We start from the raw sequence: 27327 nt of genomic DNA, 5'->3' as shown, positions 1-27327 counted from the left end.
TTTACTAAATATATCTACAAGTAGATACTGAGGATTTAAGGCACCCACAGGAATTTACAGGAGTAGCATTTACTTAATGCTCACTAAAGGTTCAGTGGGGTGCAGCCCACATTTCTCAAGACTGCAACCCACTGATGGGACAGAAAGCATTAAAAGCTCATTAAAAAGTTACCTTTAGGGCTCATTTATACTACACTGCTCAAAAAAATGAAAGGAACACTTTGAAAACATATCAGATCTCAATGGGTAAAAATCTCATGCTAGATATCTATACGGATATGGACTGGGTAATGTGTTAGGAATGAAGGGATGGCACATCATTTGATGGAAATGAAAATTATCCACCTACAGAGGGCTGAATTCAAAGACACCCCGAAAATCAAAATGAAAAAAATGACGAGCTAGTCCATTTTGCTGAAATTTCATTGCAACAACTCAAAAATGTCCCTCAGTAGTTTGTATGGCCCCCAAGTGCTTGTATGCATGCCTGACATCAGGATATGCTCCTCCTAATGAGACGGATGGTGTCTTGGGTCATTTCCTCCCAGATATGGACCAGAGCATCACTGAGCTCCTGAACAGACTGAGGTGCAACCTGGCGGCACCGGATGGACCGAAACATAATGTCCCAGAGGTTTTCTTTTGGATTTAGGTCAGGTGAGCGTGGGGGCCATTCAATGGTATCAATTTCTTCATCCTCCAGGAACTGGCTTCATGCTCTCGCCACATGAGGCCGGGCATTGTCATGCACCAGGAGGAACCCAGGACCCACTGCACCAGCGTAGGGTCTGATACTGAGTCCAAGGATTTCATCCCGATACCGACTGGCAGTCAGGGTGCCATTGTGTAGCCTGTAGAGGTATGTGCATCCCTCCATGGATATGCCTCCCCAGACAATCACTGACCCACCACCAAACCGGTCATGCTGAACAATGTTACAGGCAGCATAAAGTTCTCCGTGGCTTCTCCAGACCCTTTCACATCTGTCACATATGCTCAGGGTGCTCTCATCTGTGAAAAGCATTGGGGACGAGTGGCGGACCTGGCAATTCTGGTGTTCAATGGAAAATTCCAATCGAGCTCCATAGTGTCCGGCAGTGAGCACAGAGCACACTAGAGAACGTTGGGCCCTCAGGCCACCCCCATGAAGTCTGTTTCTGATTGTTTGGTCAGAGACATTCACACCAGTTGGAGGTCATTTTGTAGGGCTCTGGCAGTGCTCATCCTGTTCCTCCTTGCACAAAGGAGCAGATACCGGTCCTGCTGATGGGTTAAGGACTTTTACGGCTCTGTCCAGCTCTCCTAGAGTAACTGCCTGTCTCCTGGAATCTCCTCCATGCTCTTGAGACTGTGCTGGGAGACACGGCAAAACTTCTGGCAATGACACGTATTGATGTGCAATTCTGCAAGAGTTGGACTGCCTGTGCAACCTTTATAGGGTCCAAGCATCGCCTTGTGCTACCAGTAGTGACACTGACCCTAGCCAAATGCAAATCTAGTGAAAAACAGTCAGAAAAAGAAAAGTAGGGAAAAAAATATCAGACACCTCCACCTGAAAAAACATTCCTGTTTTGGAGGTCGTTTCATTGTTGCTCATTTAGTGCACCTGTTCATTTCAATTAACAGCAAAGCAGCTGAAACTGATTAACAACCCCCTCTGTTTACACTCCTCCCCCTCTGCTACTTAACTGACCAGATCAATATCCCAGGAGTTCTGATTCAAAAGTGTTCCTTTCATTTTTTTGAGCAGTGTATGTACAGTGACCTGGATTAATCCTCACTGGATACAATACAGGTTACTGCAAAGGCACATGGAAAACCATTGTTCATATCACAATGAAGTGGTGATTTGTGTTTATGGCACCCTATAGAATAGTGCAGGCATGTTGCATTTTTCCCACAGCAAACTGAATGGGACTGCACTAATGTGCAGACTTGAATGAAGCGTCGATTTGTGACACTAAAATATAATTAGTAGAGAAAAAATTAAAACATCAAAACCGTGCATTGTACCACCCAGTAGCCCACATGCTGAATTCTACAACTTAAAAATTCCTGTGGGTGCCTCATATCTGGATCAATCTATCTACATACTGAGTTGCACCCAGGTTCACTGATGCAAACCAATTGTGTACCAGTAACCCGACTTCCATCTTTCCTTGACATTCGCATTTTTCTAAATGGGATAATAAAAAAGGAAATTGGTGCATCCAACATTTATATAATAAAATATAAATCTGTCCCGAACAGCAGAAATCATCTGCCATAATACAACAGATACTGCTACACTAGTTGAAATTCCTCCAAAGTATTACTACGCCACGCTGCTAATTTATGGATATTGTTTTTGAAGAAGAGGTTGGTTTCTTTAAACCTGATTGTGAAGTGCATACATACTAATGATATTTGCAAAGTTTGTATGGAAAGGAAATATTCGGAAAAGACAAATAAGCGATGCTTGGGATTGAAGCAGATAGATCAAATGCTAATGTTTTTTTTTTTTAAATAAATCATATAATGTTCAAGGACTAGACAAACTTTAAGCAACATCATTCTTTGAAACCAACTATGTCTAAAACGAATGGGCTGTACGTAGAGGTAGTGCCCAGAACACGTTAAATAATAGCCGAGTAACCGGATGGCTAAAGGCAGGGTTAAAAATGATGTTGCTTTATCAGTTTGTTGTCCTTTAGGCCATGAATTAAAATGTATTACATTATGCAGCATGATTGGAGCAGGCAAAAAAGAAATCACGCAGAGTTTCCCGCTGTGAAATCACAGGAAGAAGGCGCGGATGCTGCAGCTGGTCACATGGCAACAGCTGAAGTACCACTCCTACCCGGGAGGAAATCGGAGGAAGAGATTGATTGCCAGATCAAAACTGAAGATGAAAGAGGCAAACCTGCGGGGCTCTCCACCTGCTGGCATAAGCTCTCTCAAACAGATAAAACATAGCCCCTGCCGCCCCAAAAATGGCTGCTTCAAAAGGATGAGAGCCCAACAAAGAAGCTGTGCGAATGCTGGAAAATGGTGGTCGCAAAGTCATCCTTGGAAAGAAACTGGTTATCCTAGGAACCTAAATAATAAACAGGGAGGAGGTTGAGGGCATGTTCCCCAAGTGACTAGACATCCTTCAAGGAATCTAAACGCAAACGTCAAAGAGGAGCAAAACTATTCTTTAATTCCACATTTGAAACGGAGTGTTCACTTGTAAACCTAAAAATGGTGTATCAAGGCAAGATTGGTTTCATCACTATTATATCTAATGAATACATTTCTTTTTCATCACATAACCAAAACCATTGCATTACTACATTTTTGTTTTTAATACGATACACTGCCACAGGGGGGCAGCAAACCCCTTCTAACTGCTCATAACAATTTAAAGCTAACTCCAATAATGAAGGAAGAATATTGTCATGGTTAACCGACACTTAATAGGTAAATAAAAGCAAAACGGAGACACTTTTATCCTTAAGCTTTCGCTAATCGGAGGTTTTCTACATATGGTATTTATATTTTACAGGTAAAAACAAAGCCGATTGAATCACTTAGCTCTAATGGGCAGTTTTCAAAGTCTGGTACTAAAAAGGGAAGTACATAGATGCAGTGACATGTTCTTACAGCGAATTACATACTTGTGACTTGTCAAAAGTTGCACACACCATATGGTACAGGTCTCTTTTGCAGCAACGACATCACATATACAACTGTGTTTCCAAACCTTGTATAGTTATGTACTGACATTTATAACTTTTGCTGCGTTTCCGTGCTACCTGCAGTAATATATTTATGAGTGCCAGCCACTACAACACTGCTAGATCTGCAATGACTGGCAGTGTGCTTTCCTGACCAGGAACGCATGAATTTCATTCCGCTGCGTGCACTCTTGCCCTTGAGAGGGTCTGTGTCTAAAAATCACTGTGCCATTTATGAATTCTGCTGGATAAACAAACATGCTCCCAATAGCAACTGCCAATTATAATGCATTCGACAGTTGGTATATACTGAATATTCTCCAAAATGGCTGTCCTGAGCCTTGCTACATTAGCCACTGTGACAGTGTACCTGCAGTGGCACAAGTTGCACATTATAATAAACACGGATATAATAGATTCAGCTGCAGAGATCTCAGTACATTACCCTCCCCCAAAATATATAAACTATCAATTTCTGTCCTATGGTCTGACATCAAATCAATGTTGCATAATTGTTATATACAAAATGGTGACATGTGCAGCATCAGTAACCAAAGGTTGTATTATGTATTAAACTGATCCTCTGCAATGAGTACTTTTATAGACGCCCACTATGTAGTGCCCTTTACCAGTTTTCAAGAAAGAAAAAAAAAAAACGAACATTGTATAAGCATTAATAATTAGTGTTCATAATCTAAATCAGTGGTATCCAAACTCTGGCCCTAGGGCCAGATGTGGCCCTTTGCTTGCTTTAATCCGGCCCTTGGGGCACTAATTTCATCCACCAACACCAACAATGAGGCATAATCCCCCCCCCCCCCACACACACACCAACGAAAGGGCAGAATTTTTTCCAATGACACCAACGATGGGGCACAACTTTTCCCAATAACACCAAAGCTTGGGGTACAATTCCTCCCAATGATACCAACAATGGGGCCCATGAAACCAATGATGGGGTGAAATTCCTCCCAATGACACAAAAAATTAGACGTTACTCCTCCCACTAATACCAAAGATGGGACATTGTTTATTTCCACCGACGTTGGGACGTTTTCTACTCCCAATGGCCACAGTCCGGCCCCCCTTAAGTTCGAAGGACGGTAAACTGATCCCCTTGTTTACAAAGTTTGGAGACCCCTGATCTAAATTAATAAAATTAATTAAATGCAGTTTCATTTGATGTAGGCAACGGGGGACACAAGAAGGATGACAAGGAACCCACGGCTATTCTCTGAAAGATTTGTGCTATCCATTGTAAAATAAAGCCCACAATCCAAACACTGATGGCCTTTTTCAGTAGTTAGGAATGTGCTGCAACCCAAACCAACCAGATTTCAAAGTCTAAGGCCTCTTGCACACTGTTGCTTGAAAAAGCTCAGTACAGCGTTTTTTCAGCGTTATTTTTTTTACTGAATAAAATGCAGCCCATTGTTTACAATGTGCCTGTAAACACAGTGGCATAAAGAAAGCGCTGTGTATGAAGAAAAAATAAATAATTAGAAATATCTGCATTCCCAGTCAGTATTTCACGCCGGTACGCACAAAGGAGCATAAATATTAAAGAATTTACTACAAATGTTAGCTGCTGTACTGTCTGGCTTCAATACTTTAAGTCAGCGACCCAAAACAAGCAGGGAGATCAGGAACATTAGAGAAACAGTTTTTGTTATTCATTTTTTTTATGTTTATAATTTTAAATAGACAGATCGTTTATGTCCCAATTTTTATTACTTAAAAATCTAATTTAAAAAGAAAACATTAAGGGGTCCTGTACACTTGCGATAGAGGGGGCGGTAAAAAAAAAAAAAACCTGCAGTTGGGCTGCATGTTTGCCACCCTTCAACCACTCCCCCTTTTGCTACACAGCCAGCAACGGAGGGTGTACACAAAAAAAACAAAAACAAAACAAAAAACCTAAATTGTTAAACTTGTCCTAACAAGTTTAGTTGCAAGGCTGTTCTGTGAAGCCCATGGCTCTGGTACATTCTGAGTCACTGACCTGGAAGATCGGTAAGGCAGAATTTTTGATCTGCATGCTTATCCTGTTCAGAGACTCAAAGGCTTAAAGCAAGAGCGTCGATATGCCAGCCAGGCCATTGGCTTTTGATTTTTTATTTGTAAGAAAGATTAGCAGCCATCAAGTACCTCTGATGACACATGAGCGGTTAACAGATTGCTTGCTGTAGGCACATATTTCATGTTTAACTTTATTTTTTATTTATTTTTATGTTCCCCCTGTTGATGAGCTAAATGTATACTTGCATATTTCAATAACAGTGGTCTTGTGACACTCTTTCCACAATAAAGAGAATTACTATGGGCGCCAACTTCTGTAGAGTCCTGCAAGATGAAAGCTGGTGGAATTTTTCTCCCCCTTTACTGTACTTTCATATCCACTGGGACACGAATAGCAGTCGCATAATCTAGATTACATTGAACTTACCAAAGATCTGGAGCTTTGTCGAGTTGGTGGTAGAAACTGCCTAACATTGGTTGGTGTCTCTTTCTCTATGGAGTGGCGCCTCTGTGGAGCTTGCCGTCTCTCCGGTTGTGGCGTAGAGGAAATTGGCAGGAACCTGGGTGGTGCTGAAGGGAAAAACAATGCTTAAATTGAATAACTAATAAACAACTACCACATGGACTACCTACATTAACACCATTTCTAGGCTTATTTGTATCTGTAGATTATTATAATATTCATTAAAGACTGACAGGTAGCCAGGTCACTGCTAGGAGGGCAGAACAGAATGATCTGAGCTGATGAAATGATAGCAATTGTATTTCTGTTGTGAAGTTTGAGGATGACTTGCTCCACAGCGACTGTGGATACAGGGATCAATTCGAGCTGGTTTAATGCTCATGTACTGCTGGTTAAGAATATGTAAATGGTTAAATGTTCGTAGTCTGGACACAGTTCTACTTACAGCTTCAAAGACCTAATCCAGCACAGCTGGTGGAAGATGTCTTACCTCCTAAGGACACTGAGCTAAGCCTGCAGGTTGAAAAAATGAAGCATATATGGGCTTCCTTAGACATTCCTAGGAGAACATTTCCCAACCTGAAGACATCCTCTTCTAGTCCTGTTCTGGTGTTGACTCAATATTTTAGATTTTGTTATTTTTAGTCCCAGTGACTATGGTTATGACCAAGTAAAGATGGTGAAGCTCTCCAGCAGGCACATGGACAGCAATAAAAATCTGTTAGAGGTTCTAACTCTACCGACATTACACAAACTTGTGTTTTTGAAGGCAAATGTTGACATTTTCTACCAGAACATTGGTCAGGAGAATGAAATAAGATTTAATTCACAAAACTACTATTATCATCTTTATAAAAAGATACAGACAAGAAAGTTCTCCTTTACAAGACACTCTAAAGCAGGCCATAAAGGAGTTTTATTTCCGTAAAAAAAAAAAAAAAAGGAGGAAGACTCAATTCCCCCATCCATGCATTCCATGTAGTGGATAGGGGAATGTTCCCTGCTGAGCTATTGTATTCTGACAGCAGGGAGACAGGCAGAATATATTGATCAGCACTGCCAGCAGCGATGATCCAGCGAGACAAATCCGACAGTCTCGTTGTACAGAGGTCAATTGGCAGATCGACTTCAGTATAACCAGTCGGAATTTACATGGATCGCAATTCAACCAGTCTATGCTGAACCGGAAGAATTTTGATCCATGTATGGCCAGCTTAAAGTGGAGGTTCACTCAAAAACCTTTTTAACATTAGATTGAGGCTCGTTTTGTCAAGGGGAATCGGGTGTTGTTTTTACAATCGAAGCAGTACTCACCGTTTTAGAGATGCATCTTCTCTGCCGCTTCCGGGTATGGGCTGCGGGACTGAGCTTTCCTACTTGATTGACAGGCTTCCGACGGTCCCATACATCGCGTCACGATTTTCCAAAAGTAGCCGAATGTCGGTGCGCAGGCGCCGTATAGAGCCGCACCGATGTTCGGCTTCTTTCGGCTACTCGTGACGCGATGTATGCGACCGTCGGAAGCCTGTCAACCAGTCCCGAAGACCATACATGGAAGCGGCGAAGAAGATCGCTCTCTAAAACGGTAAGTACTGCTTCGGTTTTAAAAAAACTACCCAATTCCCCTTGACAAAATGAGCATCAATCTAATGTAAAAAAAAAAAATTCGGGTGAACTCCCGCTTTAAGACGGAGGGAGGCAACCAGTAGATCAATTACAGGTGGCTGGTAGATCTCTGCTGAGATTTTTAATTTCAAAAGACAGAGGCAAGTTAGAAAAAAAAAACAAAAAAAAAAAACAAACATGGCTTCATTCAGTAACCGTTGTAGATCAATGGAAAACCTCCTGCCTGTACCTACATCAGTAGATCAAACCAATCAATCCTGAAGGAAATCAACCCTGAATATTCACTTGAAGGACAGATCCCGAAGCGGAAGCTCAAATACATTGGCCACCTATTGCGAAGAGAGGACTCATTGGAAAAAACCCTGATACATCCTTTTGACTTTATTCATATTTACCTGTTTTGTAATGCTTCTGTGCTGTCTGGGTCCACATTCCTGTACTGCCATTTTGAAAATATCCGTGATACTATGCATGCAAAAGATGAAGCGCATTACCTCATGCACTTTAAGTTGCATAACACTACATGCCTCTGTTGGGGTAAAAACTCCCCAGCAAATGAATGCAATTTCATATGATGCATGCGTTAAATGAGGAGCATGACGTCATGTGCTTCATCTCCCACATGAGCAGTATGACAACACTGAGGTCTCATGAGATCTCGCAATTTAGGTACAAGACTTCTCTGATTGCAATGGTGAGGTTTCCTTCCAGGGGACATCTGTGCCAGGGCTACATCACCACTGCCTTAAGTTAAACCAAGATGTGGAAAAGAAAAAAAGGTAGTCAAAGCAACAAAAAAAGAAGCAATTTCACATCAGCATGCAGAGATGTTGATGTGAAACCTAGGAAAAGGTCCGCTTTAGCCATGCTGATGAATCACAATCCTTGTCTACAAAAGGTTTTTTTTTTTTTTTTTTTAAGAAAGATCAAGCTATGGACCGCTCAATAGCAAGAACAGGTCTATTATGTGCCAAAATCAGTACTTTTGAACTGTGGTGTGAAAAAAGTGGTGTGGGAAAAAATGTGTTGAGAGGTTCTTGGACTGCAAGGACAGGTTAGTCAACACTCAGAAAAGTAAACCCAGATCATTCACTACAAGCAGCGGTAACAAAACTGATCATCAGTTTAGGCATAATATGAAACCTGAAACTGACACAAATATTCATGCTGGGACAGATCAAAGAAGAGAAGGGGGCAGAGGGTAAGATTGGCAGTATTACTGAAATAATAAGTATGAACCTACAAGAGCTGAAGTTGCCAAGAGAATGGAATGCTGAAGACCATAAGGTCAAAGTGGGCCAGAAGCCTACATGAAAAGTTGGCATGTACTTACTTTTCTTACCACTGGCACTTGCTGGAGATAAATCGTCAGGCTGAGAAGTGGACACACTACTGCTGCTTGTAGACTTTTGTACTGTATCCTCCTATGAAGAGAAGAAAATAGGATTGTGATTTATGCCCCTTGCAATATCTAAATTGGATTTATAATGTTAACTAGGATTTGAGTCAACAGTAACATTAGAAGAAAATGAAACTAAATGATATCCTTAAGGCCCCTTTCTCACTGCGGCAGTTTGCAGGCGCTATTGCGCTAAAAATAATACCTGCAAATCGACCCTAAACAGTGGCTGCTGTTTCTCCAGTGTGAAAGCCTAAGGGGTTTTACACTGGAGCGGTGCGCTAGCAGTACCGGTCCAAAAGTCCTGCTAGCAGCATCTTTGGAGCGGTGAGAGGAGTGGTGTATTTATCGCGCCTTCCCATTGAAAGCAATGGGAAACCGCAGCTATAACGCTGGCAATGCGCATCTGCAGAGGCGCATTGCGGGCGGTATTAACCCTTTTTCGGCCGCTAGCGGGGGTTAAAGCCGCACCGCTAGCGGCCGAATACCGCCGCAATTCTGATGATATATCGGCGCTAAACTGCCACCGCACCTCCCGCCTCAATGTGAAAGGGGCCTAATTTCCAAAAAGTAATCCTTACACATCCAGTACTTATTGCCCCTGTAATATATTATTCACCAAATAGTTTCTTACTGCGTTATTCTGCCTGCTTTTAATGGCCTCAGTGAGCTTCTAAACCTCGCCCCTTTCCCCCCGACTTCCATTTGTTAGGAATGAGCAGTGCAGGTTAGCTGCAGTCAAGTACACTGCTATATACACATAGGGGTAGATTGGCGTAAATTTTTGCGGCCGTAACTTAGTGAGGCAGGTTCTGTATTCAGAAAGAACCTGCGCCCTAAGTTAAGGCGGCGTAGCGTATGTGGTCCGGTGTAAGCTCGCGGAATTCAAATTATCCATGTAGTGGGCGTGTTGTATGGTAATGAAGGCTGACCCCACGTAATTTACGTTTTTGACTAACGGCGCATGCGCTGTCCGTGAGCGTAACCCAGTGCGCATGCTCCAAATTAACCTGCAAAAAGCCAATGCTTTCGACGTGAACGTAAATTACGCACAGCCCTTTTTGTGAACGACTTACGCAAACGACGGAAAATTTAACGCTGGCCCGACGTCCATACCTAACATAGGATACGCCTCATATAGCAGGGGTAACTTTACGCCGGAAAAAGCCCAACGTAAACAACGTAAAAAAATGCGCCGGGCGGATGTACGTTTCTGAATCAGCGTATCTACCCAATTTGCATATTCCTCGCGTAAATCGACGGAAGCGCCACCTAGCGGCCAGCTTAAATATGCAACTAAGATACGACGGCGTAAGAGACTTACGCCAGTCGGATCTTAGCCAAATTCCGGCGTATCTTGTTTTCTGAATACAGAAAAAAGATACGCCGGAGCATCCTAGAAGTTACGCGGCTTATCAATAGATACGCCAGCGTAACTTCTTTCCGAATCTACCCCATCCACTACAAATCTCATAAATCATAGTCCCTGGTCCATTTCAGGAGTGAGCGGGTGGCTATGTTCCTACAAACATTGGGACCATGGAAAAGGAATGTAAACACATTATCAGGAAGTTGGATCACAGCAGCAAAAAAAAAAAAAACACATTTAAAATTTGAAGGAAGCTGAGAGCAATAGAAGATGCCTTTTGGATTGAATTTTTGATATCACAGTTTAGGGTAACTTTAGCAGTGAAAGAACCTAAGAATCTAAGATTAGGAGCAAGAGCCACATCTAAATAATTCCTGGGGCAGTGACAGATATGGGTCATCTTTTTGCCCAAAAGCAAAACCACTGGGAGCCAGGTAGTTGGGTATGTATATTATATGTTACATGTAATGCTTTTCAACAAAATTCATTAAAAAGGAGTATGACCAATGTTTTTTTGGCCATACTTTACAGCAGTGCACTTATTTCTGCACTCTTGTGACCCAGATTCAGCCGACAGCGGGCTAAAGAGCGCTGTTGGCCAAAATCACAGAGCTGGTCCAGGCTGACATTCACTACTCAATGAAGACATTCATGTGATCGCTCAGTTCTCAGTCTTAGACCAGAGGGGGACAACTGCAGCATCAGACTGATGCTGAAGCTATTTAGGCAAGCATGTATATTGTTTTGCTATCCAACACTTCTACTTTAAGCACTAGCTAACCAGCCACCGTGATTCTACTGCGGCAGGTCGGCTCTCCTGTGCAAAGCGCTGTAGTTGTATGTTAGCCCTTTAAACAGGCACGCCCACTGCACGGCGGGGAGTCCTGATGTGCGTAACTGGCAGGCATGATGTCCACCGACCACGCTCGATCGTGGGCACAAGAGCCAGAACGGGGTTGGATGTGTGTGTGTGTAAACACACAAATGCCCATTCTGTCAGGAGACAGGTCGTCTGTTCCTACTAGTAAGGAACAGCGATCTGGCTCCTCCTCTAGTCAGTCCCACCCCCCAGTTAAAAACACACACACACACACACACACACACACACACACGAGGGAATACATTTAACCCCTTGATCGCCCCGTTAACCCCTTCTTTGCCAGTGACATTTACACAGTAATCAATGCATTTTTAAAGCAATATAGTCAATGGTCCCAAAAATCTGTCAAAAGTGTCTGATCTGTCCGCCACAAGCCTGCTAAAAATTTTTAAAGGGCTATTTATTATAGCAATAAGATTTTTTTTTAAATTTTTTCCAAAATTGGCGCTCTTTTCTTCATAGCGCAAAAAATAAAAAACCGCAGGAGGTGATCGAATACCACCAAAAGAAAGCTCTTTTTGTGGGGGAAAAAAGATTGTAAATTTTGTTTGGGTACAGCGTCGCACGACCGCGCTTAAAGCGGCGCAGTGCCATATTGCAAAAAATGGCTTATGCCGCGTACACACAACCGTTTTTCGGGTTGTAAAAAATGACTTTTTTTTATATCATTAAAAACGATCGTGTGTGGGCTCCAGAGCATTTTTCACAGTGTATAAAATTTCAAACATGCTCTAATTTTTCGCGACGTTTTTAATGTTGTAAAAAATGGTCTTTTAATAACGTGAAAAAAACGCGCATGCTCAAAAGCAAGTTATGAGACGGGAGCGCTCGTTCTGGTAAAACCAGCGTTCGTAATGGAGATAGCACATTCATCACGCTGTAACAGACTGAAAAGCGCCAATCGTCTTTTACGAACACGAAATCAGCAAAAGCAGCCCCAAGGGTGGCGCCATCCGAATGGAACTTCCCCTTTATAGTGCCGTCGTACGGTGCTGTGTCGGACACCACAGCGGGGGCTTTGATCCCAGGTGAGCATTACATAATGAGCTAGTATGTCAAGCTTATTATGCCATTGTCTTGCAGGTGTTTTATTATTTATTTCAAAAGTGGGTTTACAAACACTTTAAGGGGACAAATCCTTCTGGGGCTGCAGTGGTTAAAACAATCATCATTTTTCAAAATACAGCAATGTCTTTTAAATATGTCATGGATCATGTCCACCTGATTGTTACATTGTGTAATGATATCAACCTTTTTAGATGCTTTTTAGCAATCACCTTGATAGAACAGCAAATCTCTGGGGCTGCTGTTGGTATGCCCTTTTTTGAAAGATTGTTATGCTGTATTCCCCTCCTGAGGAGACTACTTTATGTCATTAGTGCAATTTTGTTTTATTTAAATTATTTAAATATTGACTTAAAAGAATGCAAGATTAAATGATGGGTGAAAACTAGCTGCATGAATAATTGTGTTTTCTTCCATAGACAAAGTTTGTTACCTATGACACTATATTTGTCCCTAAATATACAGTGGGGGTCGAAAGTTTGGGCACCCCAGGTAAAAATTTGTATTAATGTGCATAACGAAGCCAAGGAAAGATGGAAAAATCTCCAAAAGGCATCAAATTACAGATTAGACATTCTTATAAAAATGTCAAAAAAAGTAAGATTTTATTTCCATCATTTAAACTTTCAAAATTACAGAAAACAAAAAAAATGGCATCTGCAAAAGTTTAGGCACCCTGCAGAGTTAATATCTTGTACTGTCCCTTTGGCAAGTATCACAGCTTGTAAACGCGTTTTGTAGCCAGCCAAGAGTCTTTCAATTCTTGTTTGAGGTATCTTTGCCCATTCTTCCTTACAAACGTCTTCCAGTTCTTTGAGCTCTCTGGGCTGTCTGTCACGCACTGCTCTTTTAAGGTCTATCCATAGATTTTCAATTATGTTGAGGTCAGGAGATTGTGAAGGCCATGGCAAAACCTTCAGTTTACGCCTCTTGATGTAATCCCCCGTGGAATTTGAGGTGTGTTTAGGATCATTATCCATTTGTAGAAGCCATCCTCTCTTTAACTTCAGCTTTTTCACAGATGGCATAAAGTTACCATCCAAAATTTGCTGAAATTTTATTGAATCCATTTTTCCTTCTACTCGTGAAATGTTCCCTATGCCACTGGCTGCAATACAACCCCAAAGCATGATTGATCCACCCCCATGCTTAACAGTTGGACAGAGGTTCTTTTCATTAAATTCTGTGCCCTTTCTTCTCCAAACGTACCTTTGCTCATTCCGGCCACAAAAGTTCTATTTTAACCTCATCGGTCCACAGAACTTGTTTCGAAAAATGCATCAGGCTTGTCTATATGTTCATTTGCAAAGTTCAAACGCTGATATTTGTGGTGAGGACATAGAGGATGTTTTCTTCTGATGACTCTTCTATGAAGACCATATTCGTACAAGTATCTCTTTATAGTGGAATAGTGTACCACAACTCCAGTGTCTGCCAGATCTTTCTGGAGGGATCGTGCAGTCAAACGTGGGTTTTGAATTGCTTTTCTCACAATCCTGCAAGTTGTTCTGTCTGATATTTTTCTTGGTCTTCCAGATCTTGCTTTAACTTCCACTGTTCCTGATGACTGCCATTTCTTAATTACATTCCGAACAGAAGATATTGACATCTGAAAACACTTTGCTATCTTCTTATAGCCTTCTCCAGCTTTGTGAGCGTCAACTATTTTCAGTTTTCAAGACAACTGCTTAGAAGAACCCATGGTGCTGATTGTTGGGGAAAGGTCAAATGAGTCTGGGCATTTAAAACCTTTGAGATTGACATCACCTGGTCTTCCCAGACGATGATTGAGAACAATCCATGAACTGGCAGTTCTCAGCTTTGCAAAGGGGGCAGTGCATGCTATAAATTCTGCAGGGTGCCCAAACTTTTGCAGACGCCATTTTTTTTGTTTTCTGTAATTTTGAAAGTGTAAATGATGGAAATAAAATCTTACTTTTTTTACATATTATAAGAATGTCTAATCTGTAATTTGATACCTTTTGGAGATTTTTCCATCTTTCCTTGACTTCGTTATGCACATTAATACAAATTTTTACCTGCGATCCCCACTGTAGTAACATCAGTAAAGGCAATTGATGAAGCATTGTATGGCACTGAGAAACAAATTAAATATGCATTTTCTGATCAGGGATATACATTAAACAAAGAGGATCTAAAAAGTTTTATCCAAAATCATTTGGAACATCATGCTTCCAAATGGAGAAAGGAAAATTAGTTTTCAAGAGATTATCTGGTCTTCCAAACTGGCAGGGGCTACAAATGGGGCAACAAACAGTCAAAAATGGTTTAATGAAGGTTTATTTGTGGATAAGTTTAAAAAAGTTGATGGCAGCAACTCTGATAATTCTTCTTAAACTTTACATGCTTCATTACAAATCAGGATTCTGCCGATCACGCATGCACACTGAGAATCACACTCAAACTACGGTGAAGAAACTTCTAAGAATTTCACTAACTCTGGTAAAAAAAAAAAAAAAAAAATGAAATAGGTCAACCTCTAAAGATGAATATATAAACAACACTAATATGATACAAGATGCATGCTTTGGATCACAGGAAACCCTCTCAAATGCTAGTATGAGCATTAAACATTCTTGATTTATGGTGGCTGAAGAACCACACAAAGTAGTACTATTTGAGGGAAAAAACCTGCAGAGAGGCACAAAGGAACAGAGATTTAGGGCATCCATCAAAGAGGGTTTAAGCCCAGGTTCACACTGGGCTGCGGGATTGAAGCCGTGTAAGTTCAGCTGAACTCGCGCACGATTTCACTCCCGATTTCGGTCGCGATTTCAGAGACATCTGTGCAGGTTTCTGCACAGATGTCAATGTAAATCGCGGGCCGAAATCGCAAAAAGTAGTACAGAAACGACTTTTTGAAATCGGTGCAGCGCCTCAGATGCGGCGTCGCACCGATTAGGATGGTGCCATTGCTGGCAAATGCCGCCGATTTGAGATGCGATTTGACATGTCAAATCGCATCTTAAATTGTACCAATGTGAACCAGGGCTTAACCATGGATTCATTGGTCACAAAGAAGATACAAATATATACAATGAGTTTGACAATCAACAACATTCTCACATGAGCTGAAATGTGTGTGGGAACACATTGGATGCTTTTAGCTGCCATTGTGCTTTTCCAGGCATTAAATGTATCCCAGCACCTTTAGGGAGGCGTGGGCTCTCTCCAGGCAAACCTGCCCTTCATTTATCCACGGCTATATATATGCTCCAGTTTGGACACTCTTAAAACTTATGAGTACAGAACAATATATAGTGATGTGTTAAAGAATTTTAAAACCAAAATTAGTAAAAATGGATATCCTTGATGGAAACCTATTGACTGGTCTTCTATAGCTTAATAAATGTTGTGCTATCGCAGGCGCAATTTTTATGTCTTTTTGCATTGGGCGATTTATCAGCAACATCCCTGTCCCTTGTTTCTGCACGGCACAGATATATCAATGACATCTTAATTCTTTGGAATGGTACCGTAGCTCTATTGAAAGAATTTTTTGGACATCTTAAAAAGAACATATTTAATCTGATTCCCAATGACCTACCTCCATCAATTACCTACAAAAGAGAAGTAAAGGGATTAATACTTAGCTAGGTGGATGCAGCATCGGTCCGATGCGGCATCTGTCCCCCGGCACCTCTACACTGAGAACCGCGTGATCGAACATCGACGATCACTTAGTTTTCAGATTTCCATGAGCAGAAAGCTGCTAAACGACAGTCACAGCTCTCTGCTTTTCTCCCTCCTCGCTCATTGGAGCACTGAGCTGTGGAGGAAGAAGAGTGGCCATCTCAGGCTCTCAGCAGCTCGCATGGGACTGTCCCGGGCAATCCGGGACACGTGGTCACCCTAAGTGCATCCTTGTGTGGGTAAAAACGGCCCTGAATGGGCATACAATACTGTAAACCCCACAAACTAAGCCAAAAGAGTTCAAGGGGAAAAGTTCAAGGTGCACTACTCATAGCAACCAGCATAGCTTGCTGAGCAGAAAGAAGCCATGACCTAGTAAACAGAAATTAATAAACACTAATCTTCTTTTGGCTAATCTGTAATCCTGATGCACGTTTCACTCCCTGGTAAACCAGGCATTTATGGAAAGGAAATCAATCTGATTAAGTAAGAGTAATCATCGAGGAACAATTAATCTGCTAACACACAGATAACAAGGAAATGCTTGCAAGCATACTTTTGTAATATACAGCTTGTACCTCTTTGGATATGAAGACACAAGTGTCAAAATACTTATCTCAAAGCAGGTGGAGAAAGGAAAAAGCGTAGCCCCACAGCTTTTCCTGGTATTACATATTCAGGTAATGCCAAGGATAATCTGCATCCCTTTATTGTAAATTTCTTTGTAGCCAGCCAACCATAGATTAAGTTGATGGTCATTGTTGTTCACATTTAGAGCAACTCATAGCAGCGTCCGTAAAAAAGCAGTGTATGAAAGGAGGTTTACCCACATAATACCAGAACCACAGAAAATTCAGAAACAGAGTATCTTAGCCCCTTTTGCAAGCAGCCAATGCATATGTGCAGAGGCAAAAGGGTGGGTTTTAATGCCCACACATATCCATCGGTGGGCATGCGATGCCGAGAGTGTGCTTACTTGGCACACTCAGCTTAAAAGACAAAGCTGTAAAAGCCAGCTCTCTGTCTGCACTAAAGATTGGTAGCTTGCGGATTCCAATCATGTGACCACTGTGACAGTTGTCACATGATTTCTGATTCTTCCCACCCCCTGGGTGTCCAGAACGCATTAAAGGGGCGCCAGGTGCAAGCAGGAAGGAGTTAAAGAATTACCAAACTATGATAGAGGTATTTGAAGATAGCATTATGTAGGTATTTCCTGAATGAATATATCGCCAATATATTAGGAAGTGGTACATTCAGTGAACACAACCATTTTTAACACTTCCTACTGCATAATGAGATTACAACCCAATGCCTCTGCATAATCTAAAGATGGATACATCTATTTATAGATCTTTAAAGATATATACATATATATTTAAAGATATATATAAAAGTTTGTCAACTGCTTAATGCAGATACATGCAGTTTAGGGTCACTTTGTGTTAACCCCCTTCTTGATGAAAATAAACAAATCCCAAAAAACTCCTAAGCACATTTTGCAACTTTGGCATGCATCAGTAAAATTGTGCACATCATAACTTAGTTGAGTGGAGAAAAAAACCCACAGGGGTGACTGATCACCGACTGATAAGGGTCACTGATCACTGCGATAGCCAATCATCAGCTATCAAGGCAATCAGAAACGGGGGACAGATACAACATCGGACCCATTCTGCATCCACCTAGGTAAGTGTAATGGAGGAAAAAACCCCAAACAAACGCTCTCTTTTAAATGATCCACTGGTTTTGAAGGGTCGTGGAGATCTGGTGAGATTTCCAACATGGTGGATACACACGGATGGTGTGATGCACACTGGACGTTTTTGCAGCTGCTCCTAGGGGTGCCTGGCGTTTTTTTCCCCCCTGCATCTAAACTCCCTTGCATGTTAGCCTGTGTCCACACACACAGGCCCGGATTCAGATACGAGTTACGACGGCGTATCTCCAGATACGCCGTCGTAACTCTGAGTGTGCAGGTCGTATCTATGCGCCTGATTCTTAGAATCCGTTACGCATAGATTTCCCTAAGATCCGACTGGCGTAAGTCTCTTACGCCGTCGTATCTTGGTTGCATATTTACGCTGGGCGCTAGGTGGCGCTTCCGTATATTTACGCGTAGAATATGTAAATTAGGTAGATACGCCGATTCAGAAACGTACGTCCGCCCGACGTATTTTTTTACGTAGTTTACGTAAGGCTTTTTCCGGCGTAAAGTTACCCCTCATAAAGCAGGGGTAAGTCATGTTAGGTATGGACGTCGGAAACGTACAAACAGCGTCGTATTTTACGTTGTTTGCATAAGTCGTCTGTGAATGGGGCTGTACGTAAGTTACGTTCACGTCGAAAGCATTGACTATTTGCAACGTGATTTCGAGCATGCGCACTGGGATACGTCCACGGACGGCGCATGCGCCGTTCGAAAACAGCATCAATTAAGTGGGGTCATGATAGTTTAACATAAAACACGCCCACTACCAGCCAAATTTGAATTAGGCGGGCTTACGCCGACACATTTACACTACGCCGCCGTAACTTAGGGCGCAAGTTCTTTCTGAATACGAAACTTGCGCCCCAAGTTACTGCGGCATAGTGTATCTGAGATACGCTACGCCCGCCGATAGATACGATAATGTATCTGAATCCGGGCCATAGACTTTTAGCAGCGTGAGTGGCAGGAGAGTTTAGAGGTGGGGGGGGGGGGAGGAACCTCTGCTATCGCGTTCCGGAACAGAAGGGTTTGGGCAGAAAAAGTGTTTGACGCTTGTAAACGCGTCTAAACATGGGTTAACACTAGGCGTGTTTAGCATTGCTTAATTTCAACGGCCAGAATCATTTTCTAATCTGGCCAAATACAAAAATGCCCAAGTGCTTGATGCCTGTAAATGTGTTTTTTCTGCAAAAACACTTGGCTTCTAGAAGAGTTTAAAAAAAGGCCTAATGCTGCGTACACACGACCGTTTTTAAATGTCATGGAAAAAACAAAGTTTTTCTCGACGTGATTCTTGTCAAGCCTGCCTTGCATACACACGATCATGAAAAAAAAAAAAAAGCTTGTAAAGCGCGGTGACGTAAAACACGTACGACGGCACTATAAAGGGGAAGTTCCATTCGATTGGCGACACCCTTTGGGCCAATTATGCAAATTTCCCTTCTCATAACCTGCTTTTGAGCATGCGCGTTTTTTTTCCCCTGTCGTTAAAGCCTACACACAACCATTTTTCACGAGGTGAAAAATGACGAGAAAAAACAGCATGTTCTAAATTTTTAATGCCCATTTTTCACGTTGAGAAAAATGCTCTGGAGCCTACACACGGTCATTTTTAATGACCAATTTAAAAAATTGCATTTTTCTCGTCAAGAAAAAAAGTCGTGTGTACACGGCATAGTAGTTAACCGGTTAACGACCGCCCACTGTATATATACGTCCTGTTTTTAAAGATGGATATCTCGGTTGTGGCAGCAGCTGCTGCCGTTACCGAGATATCCATCTTTAAAAACAGGACTCTTCGGTGAGCGGTTCTGTAAACGATAACGGCGGTCTCCGCGGCGTATTCGCCCCGAGATCGCTGTTAACGGTGGCGGGAGAGGGCCCCCCCCTTCCCGCCGCTGTCCCGCGCCTTCCGCTGCTTACTGGAGCCGTCGGTAGCGGCGGAGGCGATCGGGTCCTGCTGCCTACTGTGTGAGGATGCGAGTGAGGGCAAGATGGCCCCCACCCGTCCTCATAGAATTGCTGGGCGGAAGCGACGTCAAAACGTCAGTCCCGCCCAGCGTCTTAAAGAGACATTTTTTTGTTGTCATTTTTTTTAAATGACAAAATTTCCATTTTTTTTTTGCATTTAAGTCTAAATATGAGATCTGAGGTCTTTTTGGCCCCAGATCCCATATTTAAGAGGACCTGTCATGCTTTTTTCTATTACAAGGGATGTTTACATTCCTTGTAATAGGAATAAAAGTGATACATGTGTTATTTATTTTTTATTTCAGTGTAAAAAATTATAAAATCAATAAAAATAAATAAAAAAACAAAAAAAAATTTTTTTAAAGCGCCTCGTCCCGACAAGCTCGCGCGCAGAAGCGAATGCATACGCGAGTAGCGCCCGCATATGAAAACGGTGTATAAACCACACAAGTGAGGTATTGCCGCGATTGTTAAAGCGAGAGCAATAATTCTAGTCCTAGACCTACTCTGTAGCTCAAAAAATGCAACCTATAGAATTTTTTAGACGTCGCCCATCGAGAATTTTAAGGGTAAAAGTTTGACGCCATGCCACGAGCGGGCGCAATTTTTAAGCGTGACATGTTGGGTATCATTTTACTCAGCCTAACATTATCTTTCACAATATATAAAAAAATTGGGCCAAATTTATTGTTGTCTTATTTTTTAACCACTTCCATACCAGGTACTTACGCAGCTTCCCGCCCAAGCCAATTTTCAGCTTTCAGCACTGTCGCACTTTGAATGGCAATTGCGCGGTCATGCTACACTGTACCCAAACAAAATTGGCGTCCTTTTTTCCCCACAAATAGAGCTTTCTTTTGGTGGTATTCGATCACCTCTGCGATTTTTTTTTTTGCGCAACAACTAAAAAAAGGCTGAAAATTTGGAAAAAAAATTACGTTTTTATTTTTTTCTGTTAATTTTTTTGTAAATAAGTTTTCTCTTTCAATTACGGGCACTGATATGGCGGCACTAATGGGCACCGATGAGATGGCACTGATGGACATCGATGAGGTAGTACTGACGGGCACAGATGAGGTGGCACTGATTGGCGGCGCTGGTATGCGACACTGATGGGCACACATAGGCGGCACTGATGGGCACACATAGGCGGCACTGATGGGCACACATAGGCGGCACTGATGGGCACACATAGGCGGCACTGGGCACTCATAGGCGGCACAGATGGGCACTCATGGGCGGCACAGATGGATACTTATGGGTGGCACAGATGGGCACTGATAGGTGGGCACTGGGCATGGATGGGCACTGTGGGGTGGCACTGATGGACACTGGGGTGGCACTGATGGACACTGGGGTGGCGCTGATGGACACTGGGGTGGCGCTGATGGACACTGGGGTGGCGCTGATGGACACTGGGGTGGCAGCACTGATTTTTGCCAGGTTGCCAGTCAGTGCCCATTTGTGGGCACTGACTGGCATCTTTTTTTTTTTCTTTATGCTTTTTTTTTTTTTTTTTTCCTGTCATTTTTTTTTTTTTTTTTTTTGCCCACCCTGGTGCTCCAGGGTGGGCATCCCTGGTGGTCCAGTGTGGCGATCCGAGGGGGGGCTGCGCTGATAAACAATCAGCGCTAACCCCCCCTGTCAGGAGAGCCGCCGATCGGCTATCCTCTACTCGCGTCTGTCAGACGCGAGTGAGGAAGAGCCATCGCTGGCTCTTCCTGTTTACATCGTGATCAGCCGTGGTTGGACACGGCTGATCACGTGGTAAAGAGTCTCCGCCGGAGGCTCTTTACCGAGATCGGAGATGCAGGGTGTCAGACTGACACCCCGCATCACCGATCGCCGCGATGCGCGCCCCCACGGGCGCGCGCGGCATGAAATCCTGCAGGACGTTCTAGAACGTCCTGTCAGGATTTCATAACCACTTCCCGGACGTAAATCGGCCATAGGCCGGGCGGGAAGTGGTTAATTAAAAAAAGTGATTTTTTTTCCAAAAATAGTGCGCTTGTAAGACCGCTGCGCAAATACGGTGTGACAAAAAGTATTGCAATGACCGCCATTTTATTTTCTAGGGTGTTAGAAAAAATATATATATAATGTTTGGGGGTTTTAAGTAAATTTCTAGCAAAAAAAAAAACAGTTTTAGCCTAGGTTCACACTGCTGCGAATTCAAAATCGCGGTAAAATGCGCGATTTTACCGCGATTTCGCGGCTGCGATTTTGGCCGCAATTTAATGTAAATCGCGGCCCGAAATCGCAAGAAGTAGTACAGGACCTACTTTTTGAAATCGCAGATGCGGCGTCGCACTGATTAGGACAGTGCCATTGCCGACAATTGCCGCCGATTTGAGATGCGATTTGACATGTCAAATCGCATCTCAAATCGTTCCAAATCGTACCCAGTGTGAACCAGGGCTTAGTCTTGTAAACGCCGAATCTGAAAAACACCTTCTGTCCTTAAGTGGTTTAACGGGCACCACATGAAGCACTTGGGGATTGGCAGTACTAGAAACTTTTTTTATTGAAGCACTTTTTCTTTCTCGCTTTGAATTCTAGTATGTTTTAAGCCCTGGTTCACACCAGTGCGACTTGTCATGTGATTTGACAGGTCAAATTGCATGACAAGTCACACTCTATTGTCAGCAATGGAACGATTCAAATTGGTGCTGCACCAATTTGAAATAGTTCCTGCACTACTTAGGTGCGACTTGCATGGACATCTGTGCATGAAGTCACACAGATGTCAGCCAAGTCACACCTGAAGTTGCACATGCATGCAGCTTTGAAATCGTGCGATTTCAAGTGAAGCCTCACAATTTCAAAGCCACATTCAGTGTGAACCTAGACTAACACTTTGACTTTTTATTGCTGCACATTATTTTGTGGGACTCCTATTGATGATCAGATATTTACAGTTGTTTTATAACGGGTGTTGTGAGTATGTGAGTACGTGAGTATACATATAATTAAATCGGACACTAAAGCCTTAAAGCACAGTGGCTAAGATATTTGATGTGAATTTCTTGGCGCTGGAGTATTTGGGTTGTATCATTATCAGGTACATTAACTAACTGCATTCAAATAAACATATAAATGCATTAATTTATGTTCTTTTATATCTGCCTGAAGTTTAGATTTATGTAACAAACAAAGATAGCGAGTAGCAAAATGATCTGCTTCTGTAAAAACAGAAAATGTTGACTATTAGCGACTCTAGATAAAGATCAGTTATCCAGAAGTAGCAGTCAGAAAATACAATGTCAGGAGCATTTTGCCATAATCGTGAGGTGGCTGTAATTCCAGGTGTCTAGCCTTGTGAAAGTAAACTTGCAGACATATGTACATACTCTAAATACCTGTTACACATCTAAAAGCCAGCTATTACTTCTGTTTACATTACAGAATTGGGAAAGTCTGAGTGCTCTCAAAAACAGTGGTGTAAGCTTTATAGGCAAACAACATGCAAATGAATAAAAAATGTAATTTATCTTGCGTCCAGTCTCATTGGGTCCTGGATCAGGTAGTTTTGCCCAACTGCAGTGTAATCTTCAGGAGGCATCCAGGACCTGGCTTTGATCTCTGGCAGGATCAAGAGAATGAGTGAACAAAGTAAAAAATTCCCTAGGCGGGGGTCATTGCCCCCCCCCCCTCTCCACGCTAAGTGCCGCCCGATCCTGCCAGATGAGGATTGAATTTACTTGTGCAAACTTGTTAGGTACCTGGGGGTTTCCCATGGGGAAAGTGATTGTATACCCTACTGAACTCGCAAGCGGGCATTACACTTGTGCGATCACAAACATTGTATGTAATTTGCACTGCATTGCTGTGCTGATCACATACAAGGTCTGTGCGACGCAAACTCAGCTATACAAACTGTATGGCTGAAATCACATAGGCACCAAAAGGGTGCAGGACCCTTTTTTTGGTCCGCATCGGAATCGGATTGCATGGGTGTTCACCGATCTGCATTGGTGTGAACCGATCTGGGGGTGTCATTAACTTTACATTGACACCCGCAGTGATTTGCAGAGGTCAGTGTGAACAACGGAGATTCAGGTGCGACGCGGGAACCCGCACAGGAATTACGCTGGTTCTCGCATCACACAAGTGTGAACCCAGACTTAAAGCGGTAGTTCACCCACAATCCCATGATTTTACCATCGAGACAGGCATTGTAGCGCGAGCTACAGTATGCCTGTCCCGATTTTTTTAACCCCGTACTCACCTTGTAGTCGTCCATCGTAGATTCCGGCTCCCGCGGGGAATGGGCGTGCCTATGGAGAGGGAGGATGATTGACGGCCGGCCCTGGCACGTCACTCTCCCCGAAGACAGCCGGAGTAGGTCTCGGCTCTTCACGGCGCCTGCGCACAGGCTATGCGCACGCGTCGTGAAGACCAAGCCTATTTCGGCTATTTCCGGAGAAGCGTGACGCGCCAGAGCTGGCCGTCAATCATCCTCCGTCTCCAGAGGCACGCCCATTCCCCGGTATCTTCGATGGACGACTACAAGGTGAGTATGGGGGGAAAAAATTCGGGACAGGCATACTGTAGCTCGCGCTACAATGCCTGATTTTAAGGTAAAAAAAAAAAAAAAAAAATTTTCCCGTCCATAGGGTGAACCCCCGCTTTAAAGTGGAGTCCATCCACCTTAAAGACTAAAATCTCTTAATACACAGGCATCCACGATCTAAGACTAACCTATCCAGCCCAGTAAAGAAATTGCTATACATACCCTTTTTTAAGCTGCTCCGGTCCGGTCTCCAGTGGCGCAAGCTCTGCAGAGGAGACAGCCCACAACAGCTGTGAAATGCCTGGAAAGAGACATCACCCATAGAGTTACTATGGAGCTTCCGTTGTCGGCTGCCTCCTCTGCACCCGCCTCCACACCAAAGCCGCCACTGACAGCTCAGCGTGGGACCAGACCGGCTTCAAAAAAAGGTACGTATAGCAATTTCTTCTTTACAGGGCTAGATAGGTTAGTCTTAGATCGTGGATACAAGTAGATTTACAGATTTTAGTGTTGGGGTTGACTTTTATTTTAAGATTGGCTTCAGAACACATGTAAAACTGTTAGATGGCAGTACACGCCACGGACATGAAAACACACAGATAAACGTTTATAAGAAAAATAAATTCTTAGGCCTGCAAATTCTTAGCATGGTCCAACAACCAATCTGAGTATACCTTTAACAGCCATCAGAATAATTAAAACATATCAATTCCTTGATTTGGATTACATCACTTTTTGCACCGCTATTTATCCCTGATGAGTATTTCAGGCCACCAAGCTAATGTATACATTTTCATGATATTTTTACAAAGGAATCTTTGAATGTCTTCTAAGAGAGCACTACAAAATGGACTCCCTAGGTTAACATCTTAGGCCTTTAATCCAATATTCATGACATATTTACAATTACTTTTGGCAACCGCATGGCAGGAGCTGTGGTTTAGCAACAGGAGATGTGGAGCTTTATCTCAACATGGAGAAAAAAGTCAACATACTGCATACCAATGGGGACTATGATAGGGCGCTTCACAGGTCTAAAATAACTGCTTTGAAGCAGTGTATAATTGCCTGTATTGTTTGAGTAATATTATAATTTTATAGGGTGCAGTGCCAAAATATAATGCGATAATTAACAAGTGAAAAAAAAAAAATATCACAAAAAAAGTCATTTACTAGGAAAGTGAATATAAAGGAAACTGTCCCTTTAAAAGAAAATGCCATAATGTAATATAATAAAGTCCACTAATTTAATCTAATGTGTCTGTTTATTTCTTCCACCAAATAAAGAATAACGACACCACTGTGCCATCCAACCACCATCAGTGCACACTCACCGACTGTGAAGCTGCATATATATAAGCAGCAAACAATGCATGTAAAGCTTAAAGTTAATGACCACTGTAGGACTTCCTCAGTTACAGGAGCAGAGCGAACCTCCTCTTCAGAAAGGCATCCACACTTAAACAGAGTGATTACTAAGATGGCCTCTGGTTCAGGGAAACAGAAGCAGAGGCAAGATGTTAGCACAAAGCTCTGTCCCAATGCTTTTTGTGCAATAGTACTGGTTGGTAGTGACCCCCTGAAGACGTGCTACTGCAGCTTGAATCAATGGCTGAGTTTGGTGCCCTATGTGATTGCGGGTGTCAGCAGATGACCATCCGCTGACACCCATAATCGTCCACCTCCGCAAAGATACGATTTTTCGAAGGGAAGAAAATCCTATTTTTCTTCCGTCTGGCGGATCGGATGAACACGGACATACGGTCCGTGTTCATCCGATCCCCCATAGGGGAGAGTGGAGGAAAGACAGGGCAGTCCCTGCACAGTGTGCGGGAACCGCCCTGTCAGCCGACGGCTCAGTGGGGATTTTACGGAGGATCCCCGCTGAGCTTTTACGGACACACGGAGCGGATCATTACTGAGAAAGGGCCCTAAGTCATTAGTGCAATTTTGTTTTATTTTCATTATATAAATATTGACTTAAAAGAATGCAAGATTAAATGATGGGTGAAAACTAGCTGCATGAATAATTGTTTTCTTACATAGACAAAGTTTGGTATCTACCTATGACACTGTATTTGTTCCTAAATATAGCAACATCAGTGAAGGTAATTGATGAAGCATTGTATGGCACTGAGAAACAAATTAAATATGCATTATCTGAATCAGGGATATACATTAAACAAAGAGGATCTAAAAATGTTTTATCTAAAATCATTTGGAACATCAGCGGGCGACGTCAGAACACGGGGGAGGAGCTTGTTCTGATGATGTCGCCCGCTGTTGTCCTTTCGGAAACAAACAGTTATGTTTGTACTTTATGCTGCCTTTCAAGTTTTTACATGTGAGTAACTTGTGTTATGACACAATACATTTTACATCAGTCAAACAGTGAGCACTTAGATCTCTTTTTTATGTTTATGGTCCGATATCTCTGCTGAGTTTCGAGGAATCTGAAATGAACATAGGACACCTGGTTTAGCCTGTGATATTGATTTCTGCTTGCATGGCTGCCTGGTAACACAGGAGTCCATGCTTTAAGTTGAGAGTAGCCAACCTCATCAGAGGTGGAGGGATAACCATTATAATTTTAACGTCACTGGTGAAGGCTTTCTGGAACTACTTGTTCCCACATTCTTTGAATTTCATTTCACTCTTGCATCATTTGGACTTTTGTTCACTAATGTTGGGAGTTTTGCATCATTTGGACTTTTGTTTAATTATAATATATATATATATATATATATATATATATATATATATATATATATATATATATACATATATATATATATATATATATATATATACACACACACACACACACACACACACACACACACACACACATACATACATATATATATATATATATATATATATATATATATATATATTTTTTGTGCTGCACTTACACCCCATTTTACATACTTTCAATTGGATTTTTGTGAATTTCCTT

The 27327-nt window shown here is 42.3% G+C and overlaps 1 protein-coding gene across 4 annotated transcripts in view; it reads right to left on the bottom strand.

The window, feature by feature from the left end:
* SPIRE1 (spire type actin nucleation factor 1) overlaps positions 1-27327 on the bottom strand; it is a 259646-nt gene that overhangs the window by 21949 nt on the left and 210370 nt on the right. For 3 of the 4 annotated variants that reach the window (XM_040353932.1, XM_040353933.1, XM_040353935.1), the window contains 3 exons: positions 9140-9230; positions 6145-6287; positions 2903-3076 (listed from right to left, as the gene is read on the bottom strand). In XM_040353932.1, the coding sequence (XP_040209866.1) occupies positions 2903-3076; positions 6145-6287; positions 9140-9230 (408 nt within the window). The remainder of the gene's footprint in view (positions 1-2902; positions 3077-6144; positions 6288-9139; positions 9231-27327) is intronic. The other variant, XM_040353934.1, reaches the window with a different exon arrangement.

This window comes from Rana temporaria, chromosome 5 (genome assembly GCF_905171775.1).
Source record: "Rana temporaria chromosome 5, aRanTem1.1, whole genome shotgun sequence".
NCBI lineage: Eukaryota > Metazoa > Chordata > Amphibia > Anura > Ranidae > Rana > Rana temporaria.
The sequence above is the reverse complement of the archived record's forward strand: the minus strand, read 5'-3'. Positions and strand labels throughout refer to the sequence as shown.